The sequence below is a fragment of the Sphaeramia orbicularis genome, chromosome 19 (assembly GCF_902148855.1).
Source record: "Sphaeramia orbicularis chromosome 19, fSphaOr1.1, whole genome shotgun sequence".
NCBI classification, from domain to species: Eukaryota; Metazoa; Chordata; class Actinopteri; order Kurtiformes; family Apogonidae; genus Sphaeramia; species Sphaeramia orbicularis.
In genome coordinates, this window is record NC_043975.1 from 39,822,682 (window position 1) to 39,844,246 (window position 21,565).

Here is a 21,565-nt window from a genome sequence, read left to right on the forward strand (position 1 = left end):
GTATGAAGAACAAAATTAATTAATGAACAGATACATATTGAGCTAAAATATTTTGTTTCACTCTCTGGCTCGGTAGAAAAGAACTCAACTCTTAAACGCTTCAGCAACAAGGCTTTATTTTCTACATAGTATATACAAGAGAAAAAAGTAGCCACACACTCAAAATGCGAAGATGTCTTTACAAATACAAAGACTGAACCAGGAAGGTTAAAATAACCCTGTTAAGTTTTTAAATTGACCTGTTAAAGAGTTAAAAGGCAATCCAATCCATCTGAACTGAAGCAGAGAGAAATGGAATTAAAATCTTATGGAAGCTCATTGCCATTCATTTAAGATAAAACAGATTCAATAACATTTGCTAACAATATTTACACAGAAATCAAAAAAGGTACATGTGACCTGAAGAAGAATGGAAGCGCAGCTGCAAAACAAAACAAAACTGGCAAACCTTTCCCTTGTTGACAGAATGACATTTCCCTGGACTGAGGTTATAAAATTGGAACTGGATGGGATTTAAAGGCTCTGTAAACTGGCAGACTGCACACTGCATTGAAATGGCTTTAGACATACAGTAGAAGACACTTTAAAGAGACTTTGGGACTCCCTATTTTCGGTAAGTGATGTCCCAAATACAGCCTGCATGTACTGTTAACAAGACAAAAATCTATGAACAAAGTTATGTGATGTATGCGCACAAGTATCCCGTGATCTTTTAACAGTTGATACAATCTATATGTAAATGCACATATGCTCGAGTCAGTCATGTTGTGAACAGACGTTTCTCAACCAGTTTTAGAGGAATTCTATGGAACTAAGGGGCTGATGTGCCTATATCTAGTGTGTAGCATTAAGTGATATCTAGAGGACAAGTTTCAGATTGCAACTGATTCCCTCTGTGGCTATAAATGTTTCACTGTAAGGTAAAAATGCAGCCATTTTTCTTTTTCTGTGATTATACACACAATTCTCACACACCGGACCTTCCAAATAGGTGCTAAACACATCTGTCCGCTTTAAGCTGCAACTAAACATTGCCCATTTAGAGTTCAGGATATTTAAACACATTACATTACCTCTAAGTTTCTTTTAAAATTTGGGGAATTTACAATGTTCTCCAAATAACATTGCTTGATATTTATACAAAATTAAACAAAGGCTAATCAAAACATGACTGCTCATTATAGAAGATTCAACATCCTGATACTGAATATATTGTAAAATGGTAAAAAAAAAAACAACCCAGCATATTCTTCAGCTACATCTATATATAAATCATGCTTTAGTTGATTCTCCACAACATTTATTGACAAGTCAACATGACGAGCTGCACAGACAAAGCAGACGTCCTGTTGGCTGAAGGAACACAGCGCATGAGCAATAGACACACTAAAACCTGGTGAAAAGAGTGTTTGTAGTACACCTCTGTGCCGCTGGTAGTGGGTGTTTGTACAAGACTTGAAGTGAACACAGCACTTTTCAAGCTATGTTCACCATCAATCCCCTGAAGAAGCTTAAGTTATTGGAAATATCACAGTCGACAGAGTTTTCTGGGCCAAGAACAGCCCCACTTTTCACATCATTTACTAATAGAAATTTGAAATAAAGGTGGTTTTTGATATTTAATTAAATGGGAAATAACTGGAAGAAACAAGAGTTTCTACAATCTATTGCTACATAAGTACCACCAAACTTATCTAAAATATTAAAACCTACATTCCACCAAAAAAATTAACATCACAAATGATCTCTTTCGGCCAAAGGCATACAAAACATGATAAAAGTACACTTCATAAAAGAGGTTTACTGAAGAAGCACATGAAGATCCACTCAGTCATCTCACTCACATGGATGGCAAATAAAACAGGGGAAAAAGGTTTCAGACCTTCTATTAGCTACATGGTTACAGCCACACTCTCATCATCCCCTTCTTTTCATCAACTCATGGGCATTTCATGCACCATCTCCCTTGATTTATTCATTGAAAAAATAAATCAGTTGTTGTTTATTGGTCTCACTGCGCCACGCTTGAAAGAAAAGAGAAAAAGTGTGAATAACAAGGAGAGGAGGTGAATATTTAAAGTTCACTGTTCTTGATTTGTAACCTGATATGTTATATGATGGGTAATCTGAATAAGTAAAGCTGTGTGGCTGTGGTGGCAACACAGGTTCATCCAGTCATACAATTGTTGTGTAGAAACATGACACTGATATAGAGGGTGTGTACATGACGTCACAGTCAGCTACTAAACTTGAGTGACACCAGCTTAGTACATTATGTAGATGAAAATAACCTCACATATACTTTTTAGTACAACATGTTGTACAAGCACTGTGTTAGGTAACAGCTAAACACCTATATGATCGCAGTAGCTGCACTGGAGAAAGTCTGGGAACAGTTTGGTTATAGAGGATGTTTATCTTACTACTATTACGTCTGATCTGTTATGCAAACTGTTATTTAGCATATATGACTCACATTTATATCCACATAACACTTTGTCCAAGAACTGCTTTGGTATTGGTAAGCTAACAGCCATCTGCTGATCTAACAGCTTTTAACTAAAACTGTTAAATTTTTACTGCAACTACTTTTAATATTTAACTACTGGTCAATTATAGTCAGTACAAACAACAATAACCACACAAACTAAGAGTCTGTTCCTTTAGTAATGACTTGGATCAAATAAATGGTTCAAACTGTCTTTACCAAAGTCAGGTGAACACTGTCATCGCTGTTAGTTTAGCGTAACTGTTGGCTAGGATTTAAAATAAAGTGTAACAGTGTGGGTTACAATGTCCTTTGTTTGATTGTCGTAAAATGTTCAGCCGAGTGTCAAGACCTGTATGAATTCAGAGTTTGTGTTTAAAATCAAGTAGCTGTTAATGTCAGCAGATTTCTGGTCACATTAAACTGTCACTGTTGTGTTTATTTTACTCATGGTTTCCTAATATCCTCCAATAAATGTAGTTGTGTTGTAGCATGTCTTGCCTCGCTTCTGACTCATGGACCATGTTCTACTGGGAAAGTGACATCAGTACATGCCCTCTAATTCTAAAAGAGATTTCTGAAATGTCAGTGTCAGACCTGATCCACAAGGCCACATGTAATTACACACTGTGACCACCACAGTATGGTTTGTCTCAAAGTGTACTCCTCTACCTCCTTTTGTGTATCACTAACTACCCAACGGCTCCATATTAACAGTGACTAAAAAATGTCACAAACCTAACTTGTAATAACAAAGTGGCTGATGTTTTACTATTTGTCATCTGTCTTCTACAGTTACTTTTACACATCTTATTGGTCCCTTACAGTGGTCCAAATTTGGCTTCGTATCGGCCCACAACTTTACTGAACTGGCTGCACTCCTTCCGCAGCTCAGCCACCTCCGTCCGCAGAGCTGCATTCTCGCGCTCCAGGAACGCTGCTCTCACTGTGATCTGATTCTCCTTTAACCTGCGGGCGTCGCGTGAGCGTTTTGCAGCCACGTTGTTCTTCTTCCTCCTCTGCCAGTACTTCTCATCCTGGAATCAGAAGACCAGGGTTGGACTGAGTCAAACACAAGTGCACACATGGTTCCTATGGTATAACCTGAAGTAGAACTGGAGTGGCGTCACACAGGAACTACTATGAGATGGAGGTTTTCCCTGTATCATCTCTGGACATGCTCCTGCTTCTCTCCTGCCTCCATCATCATTATTCATTTATCCATATGATTGTGATAGTGTTTATTATGTAATTACATGGATGGTAGAGGTTTCTATTATTGGTACTAACATCTGCAGTAGTAGCATATCCGCTGTTAGTACTTGTATTTGTAGTAGTAGTAGTATTGACAGCTATGGGTATTTGTACTCATTATTGGTAGTTATACTCTCTCCCCTCCAACCAGTTAAGGCAGACGACCATCCCCCAAGTGCCGGGGTCTGCTCAAACTGAATTAAATCATGAAGGTTATCATGTTCAGAGTCTGACTGCAAACAGAATGTTGTAGGCATAATTTCTTTTTGTAGGCTACTTGTGTTAAGTTAATCACACAGGTTTACTTCATTATGTTGGTCATGTAACTTAAAACAACACCACTAAGCTTCCAACTTGTGATTTCATTTCATGCTTAACTGTCCTACAAAATTATTTTTGTGTTTGTATTATTTTTGTGATCTGATCTAACTAGTGAAAAAGAGAATAGAAGAATTCAGTACAACAAGATGGTAAAAATGGGCTCAGGAGGTAGAGCAGGTTGTCCAGTTACTAGAGGGTTGGCGGTTCATCATCATCATTATTATTATTATTATTATTATTATTATTATTATTATTATTATTATTATTTCTGATAACATCCAAGAACTGGTATAAAAAAAAGGGGCTCCAACACTTTGGCAGTTGCTGGACATCTCTGAAGCCATAAGACATGAAAAGATTTTTTTTGAAAATTCAATAGTGAAAAATACATTTAAAAAACATAGAAAATAGATTGTTTGAGACCCTTTACAAAAATTAGACTAAATTCCATGTTCAGTGCCTGGGATGGTTTATTGTACTACAGCAAAGATGCATGTTAAAAACAAGTAGAGATAGTTGGACTGGTTCCATAATGTTACACACATTAACTCAAATCTGACCTCAACCAAGACTATGGCTGCCAGCCAAGTTCCTGCAGACATGTAAACAAAGCCAATGTTCTTGCATACTAGGAAGGAAGTCTTACTGAAGATCAGCATACTGCTGAGTCACACTGAGTGAGCACAACAGCTTCACAGAGGAAAGTCTGTTTCTAATCTGCAAGTCATTGTGAAATGCACTAAACTCAGCCAGTTTGGTCAGTGTAGTTAAAATTTTTCAGGAAACATGATTGAAAGAAGCATTTTTTAATTTCTCTTGCAGATGATCAATGATTCCTGATATCTGTCTCAGTGCATATGACCATGGGATACAATTAAGCCATTTACCTCCTTTGTGTTGATAATAACAAATAAAAGAAAAAAATCAAACCTTTAAAACGTTATAAAATAGTCCTTACAACTTTTTAAATGTTGCCACATAAAAAGGTCAGTCCACATGTCACATTTTTTGATGTGTCTGAAATATGTCTCAATAAGAAGGCGTGTCTTTCGCTATCTATCGCTTATGTTTTCAATGCGATTCCTCAGGAACAAAAGGATGAAATGACATTTATGCTGTGAGATGAACAAATGTTTTAACTTAAAGTATTAAAAACCCTCAATGTTTTCATTCTAATAAGATATTTTCATTCCTCTAAAGGCATACCTTCTGTTCTTCAGGCACAAACACTTTCTTGGCTTTTTTGATCATAGGTTGTGGTTTGAGCTCGTCATCAGTGAATTTGTGCTTGCGCGGGTCGAACAGTTCACCTCCAGGTACACTTGAAAGGACCAGGTCGGTGGGGTCTGGTTCATAGTTGATGTCTACTTCGATTTCATCAGGGTTGATCGGCTCAGGTGTCACTCTGTCTTTTTCAGTGGTCACCTCTGAGCATGTAGAAGATGGTTACACAACAGTGAGTATTAGACTGCTGCACAAATAAATGAACAAACTATTCAAAATCTGATAATGGTCATTAAAACACAGCTCCTACACTATAGGTTATGTCAATGCAGTATAATGTCCCAAATCATACAATTCTGCAGTGGGAATAGGTTTATTAAAATAACTGGATTACTGAACTGATTGTGATCATTTAAGCTGACTGTGATCATTTGGATCATTTCCCACTCACCTCTACAACACCTGCACATTTCATCACTATTTTCTACCATTTTAAGGTTGCCTGGCTGTCTTTTAATGACGTCACCTCATTTCCCCTCTTTCTTCTGTGATAGTTATTTAGAGTAATTAGTTAGAGTAGAGAATGAGTGCCACTAGCAGTTTATCTCAAATAGCTTAATTCCTAATATTTAACCGGCTACATTGTGATGAGCATCTCCTGACATCATGGATTTAGCACTATTATTATTATTATTATTATTATTACTATTATTATTATCATTATTCATAGATGAACATCATTATCCAACAACCAGTATGAGACTCCTCTCAGTTCCACTCAGACCACACTTAATAAAACAACTTGTCTGATCTGATTAAGCAGTCTATCTCTGAAGGACCTGACCTAAATTTGATGTTCAGCTCTTTTGATTGAAATTAGCTCTCTGGTTAAAACTAGTAGATCCAAGTTTCATCCCCAGTGACGCCCAGTGAATTTGTCTGAGAACTTTTTGACACTTCCTTGTGTTACTAGGTTTACATAAAAAATAGCAGCATTAAATGAACAGAAAAAGACAAGCAGTTAACTAACGTAGAGGATCATTTTACAATCCCTTAAATGCACACACCAGTCCAATCCCGCTATGTTAACTCACCAGCTGTTATGTCAGAGGTGATATCCAAGTCACTCTTGGTTATGACCACCACTTCCTCTGTGTACTGGTCCAGCTCCTGAATAGGCATCAGGGTTACATTCGCAGACTTCGCCTTAGTCTGCGCTGAAGGGGAAGGCTTTAATTTCTTCTTTGACTTTTGGGCCTCGTCGTCTTCCTCATCAGGCCCAGTGGGGATGCCGTTCTCCATGAGGAACTCCTCGAGGTCCATATACTCCAGGTGGAAGTTCTCACCATCGTAGGGAATGGTCTTCTCCCAGATGGCTGGAGTGAGGGCAGCAGACGGCCCCATATCACTCCCTCCTCCAACAAGGTCCACATTATCTCCCAGACACAGTTTCTCCTTGTCAGTGTCTGAAAAAATATAGAACACAAAAACAAACAAAGGTACAAATTAAAATTCAGGTATTTCAGATAGGTATATACATGTTTGTTTATGTTAATGTTTGCTGAGGCAGTTAGTGTCACCTTCATGACAAGCCTTGCACATACAAAGAGAATATTTGGTTAAATGCTGTTCAATAGAAAAAGGACAAACAAAATGATGGACACTACATTTTTAGTGTATCATCCTGATGGAAAAATATTGCTTATGAGGTAAAGACAGCCCTCAGATCAGAAGAGCAGGCGGTATTGTGACTAACTTTTACTTATGTTTATGCATTTGGCAGACGCTTTTTTCCAAAGCGACTTACAGGGGAAAACCAATCAAATCACTCAATCAATCAAATTTTATTTATATAGCGCCAGATCCCAACAAAAAAGTTATCTCATGACACTTTATATATAGAGTTGGTCAAAACTAGACTCTAAGCCAATTTACAGAAACCCAACAGAATCCTCCAGGAGCAAACACTTGTGACTGGTGACAGTGGCGAGGAAAAACTTCCCTTTAACAGGCAGAAACCTCGAGCAGACCCAGACTCCTGGAGGATGGCCGTCTGCCTTGACCAGTTGGGGTTAAAGAGAGAGGGTAAAGAAAGAGAAAAAGAGAGAGCAATAGAGATAGAGAATGGGGGAGTAGGGGGAGACACATGGAGGCAGTTGAGGATAAGTGAGTGATGATGATGAAGGCAGGAGAGAGGCAGGACCAGCGCAGCAGGCCTAGAGATAATCCTGGGAAAATCTGTGATAATCCTGGGAAAAACCTTATTAAAATATTTAAAATGGAATGTCTGACAGTGCTAGGACAGGAGGTGCTCTCGGAAGAGCTGGGTCTTCAGGAGCTTCTTGAAGATAGGCAGGGATGCCTCTGTTCTCGTAGTGCTCGGTAGAACGTTCCACCAACGTGGAACGACCCATGAAAAGAGCCTGGATTGTCTTGTACAAGGTCTGGGGACCACCAGACAACGTTCCCCAGATGAGCGGAGTGGTCGTGGGGCAACATAAGCTTTTATCAGTGCACCTAAGTAGGTAAGAGCAGACCCACTGAGAATTTTGTAGGCTAGGATTAACGATTTGAATTTGATGCGGGCAGCTATGGGTAGCCAGTGTAACTCAATAAGTAACAGGGTGACATGTGCCCTTTTAGGCTGATTGAAGACCAGACGTGCTGCTGCATTCTGGACCATCTGTAGTGGTTTGACAACACAAGCTGGGAGGCCTGTTAGAAGAGCATTGCAGTAGTCAAGGCGGGAGATAACGATAGTCTGCACCAGGAGCTGGGTGGCCTGTTGGGTTAGGTATGGCCTGATCTTTCTTAGGTTGAACAGAGTGAAACGACATGATCGGGTGACAGAGGCAACATGATCTGTGAAGGTCAACTGATTATCCATCATGACTCCCAAGTTTCGTGCTACATTGGTAGGAGCCAGAGATAAGGAGTCAATACTGATGGAGATGTCATGCTGTATGGTTGGCTTAGCTGGAAAGACCAGCAGTTCAGTTTTGGACAGGTTCAGCTGAAGGTGATGGGCTTTCATCCATGCAGATATGTCAGAGAGACAGTCTGAGATTCACGCTGAGACTGTGGAGTCATCAGGTGGGAATGCCAGATAGAGCTGGGTATCATCAGCATAGCAGTGATATGAGAAGCCATGTGAGTGGATGATCTGACCGAGTGAGGTGGTGTATATGGCAAAAAGGAGGGGGCCCAACACAGAGCCTTGGGGGACCCCCGTGGTGAGGCCGTGAACTGCTGATGTGTGCCCTAGCCAGGACACTTTGAAGGACCAACCAGTGAGGTAAGATTGAAACCAGGAGTGAGCATGGCCTGTGATGCCCATGTTCAAGAGTATAGATAACAGGATGTCATGATTGACAGTGTCAAATGCTGCTGATAAGTCGAGTAAAATAGAAGAGTACTGAGGACTTGGCTGCTGCTCTAGCCTCTTTCAAGGATTATGTCACAGACAACAGAGCCGTTTCATTGGAGTGGCCGATTTTGAAGCCAGATTGGTTGATGTCAAGGAGGTTATTTTGGGAAAGGAATTCTGTGACCTGTTTGAAAACCGCCCTTTCGATGGTCTTAGAAAGGTATGGGAGGAGTGAGACTGGTTGATAATTCTCCACTTGAGTGGGGGTGAGGGAAGGTTTTTTGAGTAGTGGTGTTACCTGCGCTTCTTTAAATACTGTAGGAAATGTTCCTGATGTCAGTGAAGCATTAATCACATGTGTGATTGGTGCTGTGATAGTAGGGGCTACAGACTGTAAGAGGTTGGATGGAATAGGGTCCAACAAGCATGTTGTAGGACGGCTAGAGGAAAGGAGTTTAGACACCTCGTTCTCTGTGAGGGGAGTAAATGAAGGGAATGACGCAGTTGGGCTTTTGTCAGTTGAGTTAGTAGTACCCATAGTCAGGGGAGAGGAAGCAGTGTGTGATGATGATGATGTTGATGAAGGAGGCGTGCAGTCTATGGGTGGATCGGTGAACTGAGTGCTGATAGTAGACACTTTATTTGTGAAAAATGAAGCAAAGTTGTCTGCTGTCAGGTTGGTAGTGGGTGGTGGAGGCGGAGGGTTGAGTAGTGTTTTAAAGGTTGAGAATAGTTTCTTGGTGTCGGTGGCAGAATGAATTTTGTTATTATAGTAAGCCTTCTTCGCAGCAGTGACACTGGATGAGAAGGATACTAATAGTGACTGGAATGTGATCAGGTCGGGAGGGCTTTTTGTTTTGTGCCATTTTCTCTCTGCGGCTCTGAGATTGGTATGCAGCGACTGGAGGGTATCATTGAGCCATGGGTGGGACTGGGAGGATCGAGCGGAGGGAGAGCGGAGGCTACAACGGTGGAGAAGTCAGTGGGGGACAGGTTGCGGAGGTTGCAGCAGAAAGAGACCATGGGGGAGGGAGCAGAGTGTTTTTCAGGGAGAGACACACTGAACTGAATGAAATAGTGATCAGACAGGTGTAAAGGTGTGACTGTGAAGGCGTATGTGATGCAGTTTCGGGTGAAAATGGGATCAAGCTCTTTACCAGCTTTGTGGGTTGGAGGACTGCAAACCCGCTGTAGCTCAAAAGAGAGTATTAGTGACATGAAATCTGAGAAGCTGGAATTGTCTAAGTGGATGTTCATATCACCAAGGACTAGCATGGGGCAGTCATGCTCTGGGATGGAGGAAAGTAGAGTGTCAAGCTCATCAGGAAAATCACCCAGTTGACAATTATGTAAAGTTTGACTGGTGCTGTCATTAAAACGGCATGGTATTCAAAGAAGTTGTATTTGACTGAAGGTAGTAGTTGACTGTATTTCCGTTTGTTGGAAATTAACAGACCTACGCCACCTCTTCGTCCAGATGGATGAGAGGTGTGGGAGAATGTGTGGTTGGTAGAAAGTGCGCCTGGGGTTACTTTGTTTTCAAGTTTAATCCAGGTTTCAGTGAGAGCCAGGATGTCCAGTGCGTGGTGGTTGGCATAGGCAGCCAAGTGCCAAGTGCACACGAAATTATGTCAATCCGCAAAAGTTTAAGATTGTTTTAGCCTTTCAACTGTACAACCGGCGTTGTTGGTACCCTGAAACAGTATTTTTGGAGAGCGAGTCCCAGAGCGGAGAAAAATCTCACAACGCCGCCCTCGTGTTGCTGTATGGATAGGCAAAACACCACTTTTTGCATGAGGGAAAATCCTTGGTGTGACAGCAAAATCATTGCTGTCACACCATATATTTGATACAAAAAAAAAAAAAAAAATCAATAATAGACCTATACTTTGGGCTATGCATATCAAAGTCTTGAATTTTAAATTTTGAGGTTTTACAACACGGAACAGTGGTTGCAGTGGTGGTGTCTTCCATCTTTATCGGCTGGTTCTGCTGCCTCTGCAACAGTAAGTCTACTTGGACAAACTGCCCGAAATGTGTTGCCAGAGACATTCAGAGTAATTCTGCGCTGCAGATGACTATGTCATTAAGTGTATAATAACTCAATAAATAATACTATTTTGTATTAAATGTTATTACTAATTATTAAATGCTGTTGCAAAGTAGTTAATTTCTTTCCTACCTTCCTGTTTGTGTTCAACTGAAAGATGAATGGGGTTTAGAAAACTGGATTTCCCCTCCTCAAGCTACAGTAAATCTTTAAAAAAAAGAAAACTCTCTTGGATTTGCTGGATTGTGACAAAGCTGAAAAAAGAATCTGAGCTCATTAAAAACCTGACTCCTTAAAAAATACATGGATCTCACAAGATGGTATGATAAAACTACCCAAAAATCTGGGAAGTAGTTTAAATAAACTCAGTGTTAGACATGTACAGCAGTAAAATACACCCAAATGCAGTAGTGAAATTAAAGAATTTAGGAAAAAAAATATGAAATTTTTTTCATATCAGTTGCTATAGACAATTGTAACAACATTATTAGTCTATTTCTTTCCCCTTACAAGGCTGATTTTGGATCATGAGTGAAAAGTGATAGATTGTTGTTGATTGTTTTTCTCTACATGTCAGCCCTGCGATGAACTGGCAACATGTCCAGGGTGTACCCTGCCTCCGCCCATAAGTGGCTAAGATAGGCTCCAGCACCTCCGTGACCCTAGTGAGGATAAAGCGGGTTCAGAAAATGAATGAATGAATGAGTGAAAAGTGAATCACTACATTGAAGGGGATTAAACTGATCATTGTAGCCAAACTGTGATAAACACTTGCTAAGAAGTGAAACATTTCAGAAATTGACACAAACAACACTTAAACCATTATCAGTGTTTGCTCAACATCAAAGTATGCAGGGGGTTTTACTTGAGGAGAACAAACAGCTTTTCAAGTATTTTAGATGACGATGTAACTGATATAAAATAATAGTCCAAGGCATGCACGACATGTAAGGACTCATACAGGAGGAGGCTGGAAGCCAAACTCCAGCAGAACAATGTGAAGGACGTGTGGACGAGGATGAAAACAGATGACAGGGATGAAGGGGAGGGACAGACAGACAGACATCAAGGAGCCTGGACATAGCAAACAAGTTATTTAGCAGGTTTAGCACACCTGTCAGCAACCCCCCCCCACCCCACCCCGCCTTCCTCTTCACCCTATGCACCATAGACTTTCAGCACAACTTTAAGTCATGTCATCTGCAGATTTTTTCAGATGACTGAACTGTTGTGGGGTGTATAAGAGAGGGAGAGGAGCAGGGCAACAGGCAACTGAAAGATAACTTTGTGGAGTGGACTGAACAGAACCACCTGAGGCTGAATGTCAACAAGACCAGAGAGATGGTTATTGACTTCAGAAGTAAGAGGACACCTTCTCAGCCACTACAAATCAAGAGGGAAGCTGTGGAGGAGGTGGAGGATTATAAATACCTGGGTGTGGTGATCAACAACAGACTGGACTGAAAATCCAACAATGAAGCTGTGAACAAGAAGGGAATGAGCAGACTATTTTTCTGAGAAAGCTGAGATCCTTCAACGTATGCAACAAGATGTTGGAGATCTTTTACCAGTCTGTTGTGGCTGGTTCCATCATCTTTGCCGCTGTTCGTTGGGGCAGCAGCATCAGAGCCAGCAACACCAACAGACTTGATACCAACCAACACCAAGAAGGCTGACTGTAATCGGTCTGAGGCTGGACTATTTTGAGGCTGTGGTGGAGATAAGGACACTAAAGAAACTAATATCCATCATGGACAACATCCATCCATCCATCTATCTACCTATTTATAATAAAATGTTATCACTCACAAAGTCCTCCAAGACCATCTTATCTTACAAGTGAAATACTGACAGAGACCATTTGAGTTAGTATTAATATTTCAATCCATTTATGTGTGTAATGGTTTGAACACAGAAGTTTTCACAGCTGACACATTCTGAATTATGATTTATTTTAAATATTCAACCCTTTGCCCAATAGGAAAAATTTCAAAATGTCCTGATAGAACTTGTGCTTTCCACAGATATCTGAACATGCTCAGTGCAAATGCCACCCTAAAATAAACCCTTGTTGCCCCTGCTGCCACCCCAGTTGACAGCAATGAATTCAAAGAAAAGTTATGGCCAATTTAACATTTACGAGCACGAAGCTCCAATGTCCGACAACAGTGAATGCAGCACAAGAGAATGCGAGAGCTGCAAGAGACTTCTTTGTTTGGAAAACTGAGTGGCGCAAAACAAGGGAGCCGGGAGGAAGGGAAACACAGGAGGAAAGAGGTAAAAACTGATTAACTATAAATCAAATAATAAAATAATAATGAAAGCACAGTGCTAGTATAGTTGTGATGCTGATTTTGAGATGACAAAAATCAGGTTTAAGAATGTTATTTCGATAACAATACATGTAATGTTTGCTAGGTCTGACTTTAGTTCTGTGTAAAGTAATCTACAAAAGTTAATATTGATTCGACGTCTGTCAAGGAACGTTGTAAAGTTACTTTGAATCTTACATAAATGAAAAAGAAAGGTAGCATATGTAGATTTTTCACACCAGAGAGAAACAGAAAATGAACAACTGAGCAAGGTAGACCGAGGAGATGAGGTGGAAGGAGAGAGAGATGACAAACACGAGGTGGAAGGAGAGAGAAAAGAGGTGGAAGGAGAGAGAGATGACAAACACGAGGTGGAAGGAGAGAGAAAAGAGGTGGAAGGAGAGAGAGATGACAAACACGAGGTGGAACGAGAGAGAAAAGAGGTGGAAGGAGAGAAAGATGACAAACATGAGGTTTAAGGAGAGAGAAAAGAGGTGGAAGGAGAGAGAGATGACAAAGACAAGGTGGAAGAAGAGAGAGAAGGGCAACAGAAACATGACAGAGATAGAATACAAGGCCAAAGTGACCAGGTACAGGAGGAGGTGGGAGAATACCACAGCGGTGAAGATCTGGAGGGAGAGCACCACCAAGATGAGGAGGGAGAAAGCAAGAGACAAGATAAGGTGCAGGGCTCAGACAGTGAAAGGGAAAGGAGAGTGCCTGAGCATCACCAGTGATCTCCAGTAGAGCTGGTCCACATGGTATGAAAGTGCTGCTGGATAGTTTACTAAGTTACATGTTAAAAAGAACAACAAATGACAAAAATGGACATTTTGCTATAAGGTGCATTTAAGAGACACTGCTTAGACTTCTTCAAATAAATATTCATGTTTGTCTAAATATAAATAATTGGGAAAAACTGTAAGTGTTAAAGTGTAATGAGATGGGGACAGTTTTAATATTTTGTGTACAATGTATTTTAGATCTATTGCTCAGGTTAAATTCCAAATTTAAACAAAAGAACCTAAAAATATTCTCACAGGCTAAAATATTTGTGTGTTTACACAATCTGATGGTTATTACTAATCAATGACAGTTGCAATTTTTTTTTGTGTAATTACTAGTATTGTATAATGTATGTAGTAATGTATAATATATGTATAATAATATTGTATAATTAGTTCAGATGTAGTGTAGTTTTAACCCCCCCCCCCCCCCCCCCCCCCAGCTTCTAGACGTATCCAAGTCCAGGTGTGTGGTGCCAGCGCAGCCAAAGCGAGAAAGTTTCCCAAAGACCCTCCAGGGAGGAGCCAGAAGAAGCTTCTGCGGTGACTGGTACAAATCTCATCCCTGCTTGGAATACTCGCAATCAAGAGATGCAGCTTACTGTTGTGCTTGTAGGCATTTTTCCTTTTTCGTAATGGAAACGCAGAAAGGTCGAGTCGAGCCGGTTCCACATGGTGGAAACTCGGTATTATATTACTGTCCATTTCTCATCCAACTGTGATAAATGCCTCAGTGTATATACGTCTGCCATATGTTGCCACCCCTCAAAAATTCCTGCCCCCCTCTTGCCACCCGATAAATAATTTCCTAGATTCGCCCCTGCATACATGTAAGGGTTTATTACACTTCTTTGTTGAACATTTTGTGTCTTCTGGCAGATCTTTGCCTCACATTTGCACACATCAAGTCTTAATGATTTTGTAAGTTACATTTATGCCAAATGTTGACTGCTCACGACTTCACGTCCGTCAGGGAAGCCAGAGAAAAGCAACTGAAGTAAACAAAACAACAAGGGTGTAACTAGAACGCACTGGATGTGATGGTGAGATGGGTCATCATTCATGAGGCCTGGGAACATGATGTTCAACATATAGAACAGCCTCAAAGTATGGACAGCTTCAAAGTATGGACACACGTCATTATCTCTTGATGTGAATGTCTACAATATAATAATATAATATATGGGCCATTTTAAACCGTTAAATTGCACTTGCTTTTCTCGTGGGTTTATTGTATTTTCCCAGGTTGCAATTATTTTAACCTACATTGCAAGGTTTTTCCTACGCGTCACTTTTACTGGACTCACCGTCGTCGCCGTCGAGTATATTTGGTGGAGGCATTTCCATGATTTTCTTCAGAACAACTGGGAATGAACTCGGTGCCTGCGTGACCGTCTCCAGTTTGATGATAATCGGCTCCCCTGACATTTTGCCGCTGTTGTCGTTACAAAATAAGCTGACAATGTGATGATTTTTTCCTTACTGTCCTGCCCGTTAACCGTCTCAGGTTGTTTCTAATGCTTCCACTCCACAAAATCCCGCTTTAAAGTCCAGAAATAACCGGACAGTAAATGTCCTCCAGTTCTTAGTCTTGGCCGACTTCCTTTGACGTTACATACACCAGCGGCTTCAGATGATGCAGGGCAAGGACATACCTCGGCTCCCCTCAGCGAAAACCCAACCACCGCCTTGTGTTGATTGGCAGACTGTTCAGAAATGGGCTGGATGTACAAAGAGTAGCCAATGACTGTCATTTTCTTTCAACTTGCTCGATTCCTATTGGTTGACCGAGTTATGTATGTCTCAGCGAATACATTAACAAAAAACGTGACAAGAGGGTAAGGTAGGAGGTAGCAGTCAACGCCGTACAGACTGACCTATATCCAACTAGTACGTATCGTTTTGGACTATTCTCTCTATATTGTCTTATCTGGGGCGCGATTTATTTTTCCACACTCACAGAGGAATTGGCATGAGTAAACAAAAACAAGGATGTACTGCCAGCTATTATATGGTGCAATCACACTAGAAATGCACGTAAAAGAACTTTATGTTTCTACTATTAAAATAAATGATCCTTAATAAAATAAAGGATCTACGAATTGAATGATGGACAATGTTTTTATTTATTTTTACTGCTGCGTAAATGTCGCTCCGATCACATGTAAAAACACGTGCGGTCGACGTTTTCATAAAAGCCCCGCCCATTGTTGACGCACTGTGGTCCTCGTGTGCATAGAAGTATGACACGGTGGTGCAGAGCACAGAGGCACACAGATCGTACATACAGAAGTGGCATGTAACCATGGGGTTTAAGTTACAGTACCTATTATTGCTTGGCTACAGTCATGTGAAACCCCTCAAGGGCAAAGATCTGCTTTTCTACACCTGAGCTGTGACAACAGTTAGACAATCCCTACTTCATATTTCACAAGGTTTGTACAGAATGTGGACGCTACCTTACATTAGACTTCAAGGTCAGCAGCTCCAAAAAGTGCATGAGAGATCCCAATAAATGTCTTCCAGATCACCTTGGCATAAAATCATAGACTTGCTCATACCACTTACACATACCAGATGCACTAAAATAATCTCATGGATGTAAATGTTTAGCTTCAACAACACATTAAATTACTAAAATAAGAGAACAGTATAGGGAGGGCTGCTTTCGAAGTGTATATATTACACTGAAAACATGTAATGGGTGGATATTCCTTTGCTTCACAGTAGTTTATTCCTATGGAGATGCTCTGCTGATACCAGTCCTATCATCCTATCCTGCATCAATCTATTCAGCACTAATCCCTAAAAGTGGGCAACATATCAAATTATTCAATTAATCCACATTTTGCTTTCTGAAAATCACCAAAATAAAAATGGCTGAATTAAAAAAAAAAAAAAGTCAAGATTATTCTTCTGAAGACATGTCCTGCTTTGCAAACTTTAAAATCTAAGCTTTTTTCTTGTATTACATTAATTGTGAATCAGGATTAGGATCAACTTTATTGTCCCATATGGGAAATTTGTTTTGGACAACAGTGCTACACTTTGCTGCATTCACATTCAGACACATACAATCACAAAACAAGTCAGTCACTAAATCTTAAAGTCAGCATAATGAGAACTACTTGTCACCACACACTATTGAACACAAATCTACAAGAAACTCACAACTCTGTAAATGACCTATGCTTAAGTCCACATACACTGAATGATGCAATCATTCAGTGTATGTGGACTAAAGCAAACGACTGACTTGTGTGTGAATCAGAATGTGTGATGGTAAACAGCATGTGACAGGTGCTCTGATGGCAGCACTTAGCTGACATATGCCACTGTGGCTTACATGGATACCGAGCAACAAATTTAATCAGACCACAATGCCATTTCCCCTGTCTGGTAAGAAAAGGAACTGGAGGGGAAAATGTTTCCCTGGAAACAAACCAGACACAATAATGCAATAATGAACAACAAATTTACCAACAAACCAGCAATGTCATGTTTACCAATACTGTGCCATGGAGGAATGGTGTACTATCACATAGACCTAAGTATAACTAAAACCTAAAGGGAATACTGAGAATGACATATTTTCAACATAAAGCAATATAAGACACTCATAGTGCACATGTAGCATTTTTCCACAAGTGCAACATAATTTAAGAATTTAGATACTGAACCGTCAGATTGGGATGACGATATTTGGAAATTGCACAAATGAGAATAGTGTTGGCTGATACTTAATTTCACATGGATCACAAAATAAAATTATTTAAATGGTCGGTACACAGCAGTGACACCAGCAGCAGTGCAGCGACACCAGCAGCAGCACACCTCTCAATTTAATTAGCTATATTACTCAACTCTAATCTGATTTTCCAGTTCAACACACAAAGCAAACAGAGCCATCTAGTGATTGAATCATAAATGTACAAAGCTCACCAGACCGTGTTTGCACACAAATATCAAGTCAAGCCAGGCAGATGAAAGCATACAGCAAACACAGACCCACAAAAACACACAGCATGCAGGCTTCAAGAAAGCATGTGTACTGCCACAGTTTTCAACAATATCTAAGTATTAAAACATAAACAAAATCACCTTTAGCTTGTTAACTGTGAATCAAACTACAATGGTGTTTTAACACATTCCTGGGTCAGGAATTGTTTAAGGGGTTGATGAGTTCAAAAATAACATTCATTATCACAAATGTTAACAGATATGTTACTGTTGAAATATAATTAAATTGTGTTTACTTCATTAGCTTTGACAGTCAACTTAAAGGCATTTCAACAATGTTTTGTGATGGACTTGTATTTGATATCAACATTATCATTTTTAGTACATGTGCATATCATTAAATATCAGCTACTGGTCTCATTGGTTACTAATAAGCGGTAAAAATATCACTTGACCCCGGTCTTTAAACTCCCAGTTCACTCACAAAACATAACATTTTTGTAGTACACTCATTGTATTTTATAACAAAGATACAACAGGATAGACAAATCCATTTACTCCCTAAGTGTTAAAAACTGACATTTGCTCTTCGTGTATTTAATGATAATAAAGCAAACCATTGCAATTTTTACATACTTAGATCTTGGGCCTGTTGTGCCGCAGCCATGTTAGAACTTTGCTGTTAACCCTAACCTGGACAAGCTGTGACTGCATTGATTATATTGTTTTTTGGAGCCTTTTGATCATTTTAAGAATTTGATAATTGTGACAGAGTTGTACGAAGTGTTTTGATCTTTTACTTAAGTGAAAGTAATAATAACACACAAAATCTTACTAATATACCAGTACTAAGTATGTTAATATTATCAGCAAATGCAATTGATGTATTAAAAGTAAAAGTTGTGATTGTGCAGTAAATTGGTCTAAGATTAATTAATTTGACTGCTCTATTTATGTGTACGTTGTAGTTTAGTGCTGTATATGTTGAACTTCAGTTCATTTTCACGACTTTATATACTGGAGCTCCTTCAATCCAGTATTTCACAAACTTTTTTTTCTGGGCACCCACTTTTTTAAAAATTACATATCACGGCAAACCAATTCAAGACAGAATTTATCATTCATGAGCACAATAAATGCATAAATGAACATCCCAGAGCATTTTCCTGCCATTTTCACATCACAGATACTGTGTTTTTATACTAAAAGTAAGATGTATTATTTGAAAACTAATCCATGATCCAAAATCAAAATGCATGTTGTCTCAAGGCATCACACGTGTTTCTAATTTCAGTGTGGTTCTTTTCCATACACGTGTGCAGGTGCATGCCCCAAAGAAAGTAACTCTACTTGATTTTGACAAGTTGGCATGTACAAAATGACACACTTGTTGGAAGAGCATGGTGGTATGGTCTAAACAAGTTTTACTGCTTTTCCCACATCACCTTATATTATCATGAAAGGATAAACCATTTTAAAGAGCTATACGTTGGGGAAATCACATCTTTACATTACCCCTATATTAACATAAACACTTGAACCTTTTAAATAAGTTAAAATAAATATATTTAGGTGGAGTTGAGCGGGCTCTTGAGCTTTCTATTTCTTTCTTTAAGTTTTTTTTTTTTTTTTTTTTTAACTTTTGATGACCCACAGAAGATGTTCCCACTGTGAGTTACAACCACATCTCTTTCCATGCATTCCCATCCGTATCAGCTGACTGCGATTATGCAACTGACACGCAGCTGTTTGTTTCTTAAAAGTAGCACTTGCACATTTTTAAACAAAACAGTCGCATGTCAGTCTTTCAACAAATACACCACAAGTGTTGCTTTGACAGCCACTTACCGTTGTCATCGAAGTTTGGGAGACTAAATGGATGCTGCAGAAGAGCTTTGAAAATCTCTGGAATCTCTGAAGTCATTCTTTTTTTGTAATCCTTTAACTAGCAAAGGGGTCCGCAAATGTAGCTGAACTGCTTGGCAGCTCGGAAAGAAAAGTCAAAGTGAAACAGGTCCAGGTGAGCAGGTAGCCCCCAGAAGTATTGGTTAAAAGAAAAATGGGATGGGATGGGCACTGTGAACTGTGCATAAGTTACTTAACGTAGCCCGCCCATTCGACTTGATTATAGCCAATGAGCTGCAAGATAAACACCCGCCTATCAACTGAGCGATCAATCAAAGCGGTAACAGCCAATCCAGACACGCATCAGTATTACCTAAAGTTAAAAAAGGTGTCTTTAATAGAGGACACGGTTATGCAATAAAAATGAAGCCAATAAAGGACAAAATGCAAGAACTTAAATGACTGACATCACTTGCATCTGCTGACGATAAGGTCTGAGATACTGTGAAATAATGAGTTTTTAAAAGTTTCTTTACATTAATAACAGTATTTTTGACAGAAAGTGTAGGTAAAGAGTATATCACGATATTATTATAGGCTAACTTATCGATATAGAAAGGCCTATATGATGACTTTGGATAGAGGAATACATAACGTTCAGTTAATAATCGTTGACCCACTTTACCCTCTTTTTAACGCCTCCTACAGTGGCTGCGTTGGCTGTTGAACACGCCCCTCGGTAAAATGTAGTTTGTTTTGCTATATTGGGCGTGTTTTATCACAGTGACAATAGGCGTGTTATACACCCCGCCTCAATAAAAGATCATGGTACACCTGAAGGGAGGGTGCTACACGCAGAAAATTTTATTTTTTTCTGTGCTGCTGTAGATACAGGGTAGTGAAAGATGGCTGACTTGGTGAAAAGCGGCCCACTTTCTGTGTAGATACTGTCATACGGCTGTCCTATTATGAAAACATAATTATAGTTGTATAGTTGTAGTTGGACCATTTAAACATAAACACTCGACTTTTACTTAAAATCTAGATGAGCTTCATTTAATTAATAATACACATTTTCTTAAAAGTTACTCCCATGTAGTTCTCACTTTATTATGCTTTATTTTAATGAGGATGTGGTCATATATGTGGGTGTGCCGGTGCACACACCGAGTACAATTGACACCTTTCTGAATGACAGTTGATATCTACACTATGAGAGGTGAGGTATAGGGGATTAAAAGAGGACACCTTCCATATCTGATCGTATTCGGCTACAGTCACCCCCACAGCCGGGGAGGCAAAGGTCACTGAGAGCAGTAAAACATACACATGGAACACCGTTTTGTAAAGCCATTGTTGCAACCACTGACAATTATGACAAATCACATGCATTTTTGCAGGCACAGCATTGCAACAACCGTTTTTTTTTTTTTTCCTATATAAATGAATATAAATACTTGTCCATAGAAAGTTTGAAGGAAATTCAAATAATTATTCATGGGAGAACATAGAAAATCTTAAATTGGGTTCTGACTGGGTTTAATTCCCATCTTTAAAAACTTGCGTCTGTTCTTGTTTTAGCTGATGCACTTGCTTTACATTTTACTTAATGTCATAATTATTTTTGTACTTATTTATTGCTCTTTTTTACCACTGAATATTCTGAGATTAAATAATAGCTACGGCTGCACAATTTTGTGAAAATGTCATGAGTGATTATTGAAGGTATTGTTTCGATTTGTGTCTAGTTGCTTGGTTATAAAAGAACACGTGAATTAAGAAATGTTAATTCAAAGTTACAAACTTAACCTAACAAACAAAAATAAAAGAACTTAGCATGCTTTACACAATACCTCTCTCTACTAACACTAAATACCAGCCTTTTTTTTTTTAATTTCTGCAATTATATGACTAAATCTTACTGAATCTGGACCTTGAAACTGGAGGCATTTGTAGTTA

General features: G+C 39.4%; 1 protein-coding gene across 3 annotated transcripts; it reads right to left on the reverse strand.

Annotated features, from left to right (window-relative positions):
* Positions 1-97: 97 nt before the first annotated feature.
* Positions 98-19,815, reverse strand: tefa (TEF transcription factor, PAR bZIP family member a). Of its 3 annotated transcripts, none has more exons than XM_030122454.1 (5): positions 19,610-19,815; positions 6,382-6,753; positions 5,270-5,490; positions 3,314-3,525; positions 98-2,024 (listed from the first exon to the last, which is right to left on the reverse strand). In XM_030122454.1, the coding sequence occupies exons 1-5, from the start codon at positions 19,683-19,685 to the stop codon at positions 2,012-2,014; spliced, it is 894 nt and encodes a 297-aa protein (XP_029978314.1). In that variant the 5' UTR covers positions 19,686-19,815; the 3' UTR covers positions 98-2,011. The 3 variants fall into 3 exon arrangements, with proteins under 3 accessions (XP_029978314.1, XP_029978313.1, XP_029978315.1); XM_030122453.1 differs by lacking the exon at positions 19,610-19,815 and adding an exon at positions 15,109-15,446; XM_030122455.1 differs by having other exon boundaries at positions 98-3,525.
* Positions 19,816-21,565: the final 1,750 nt, after the last annotated feature.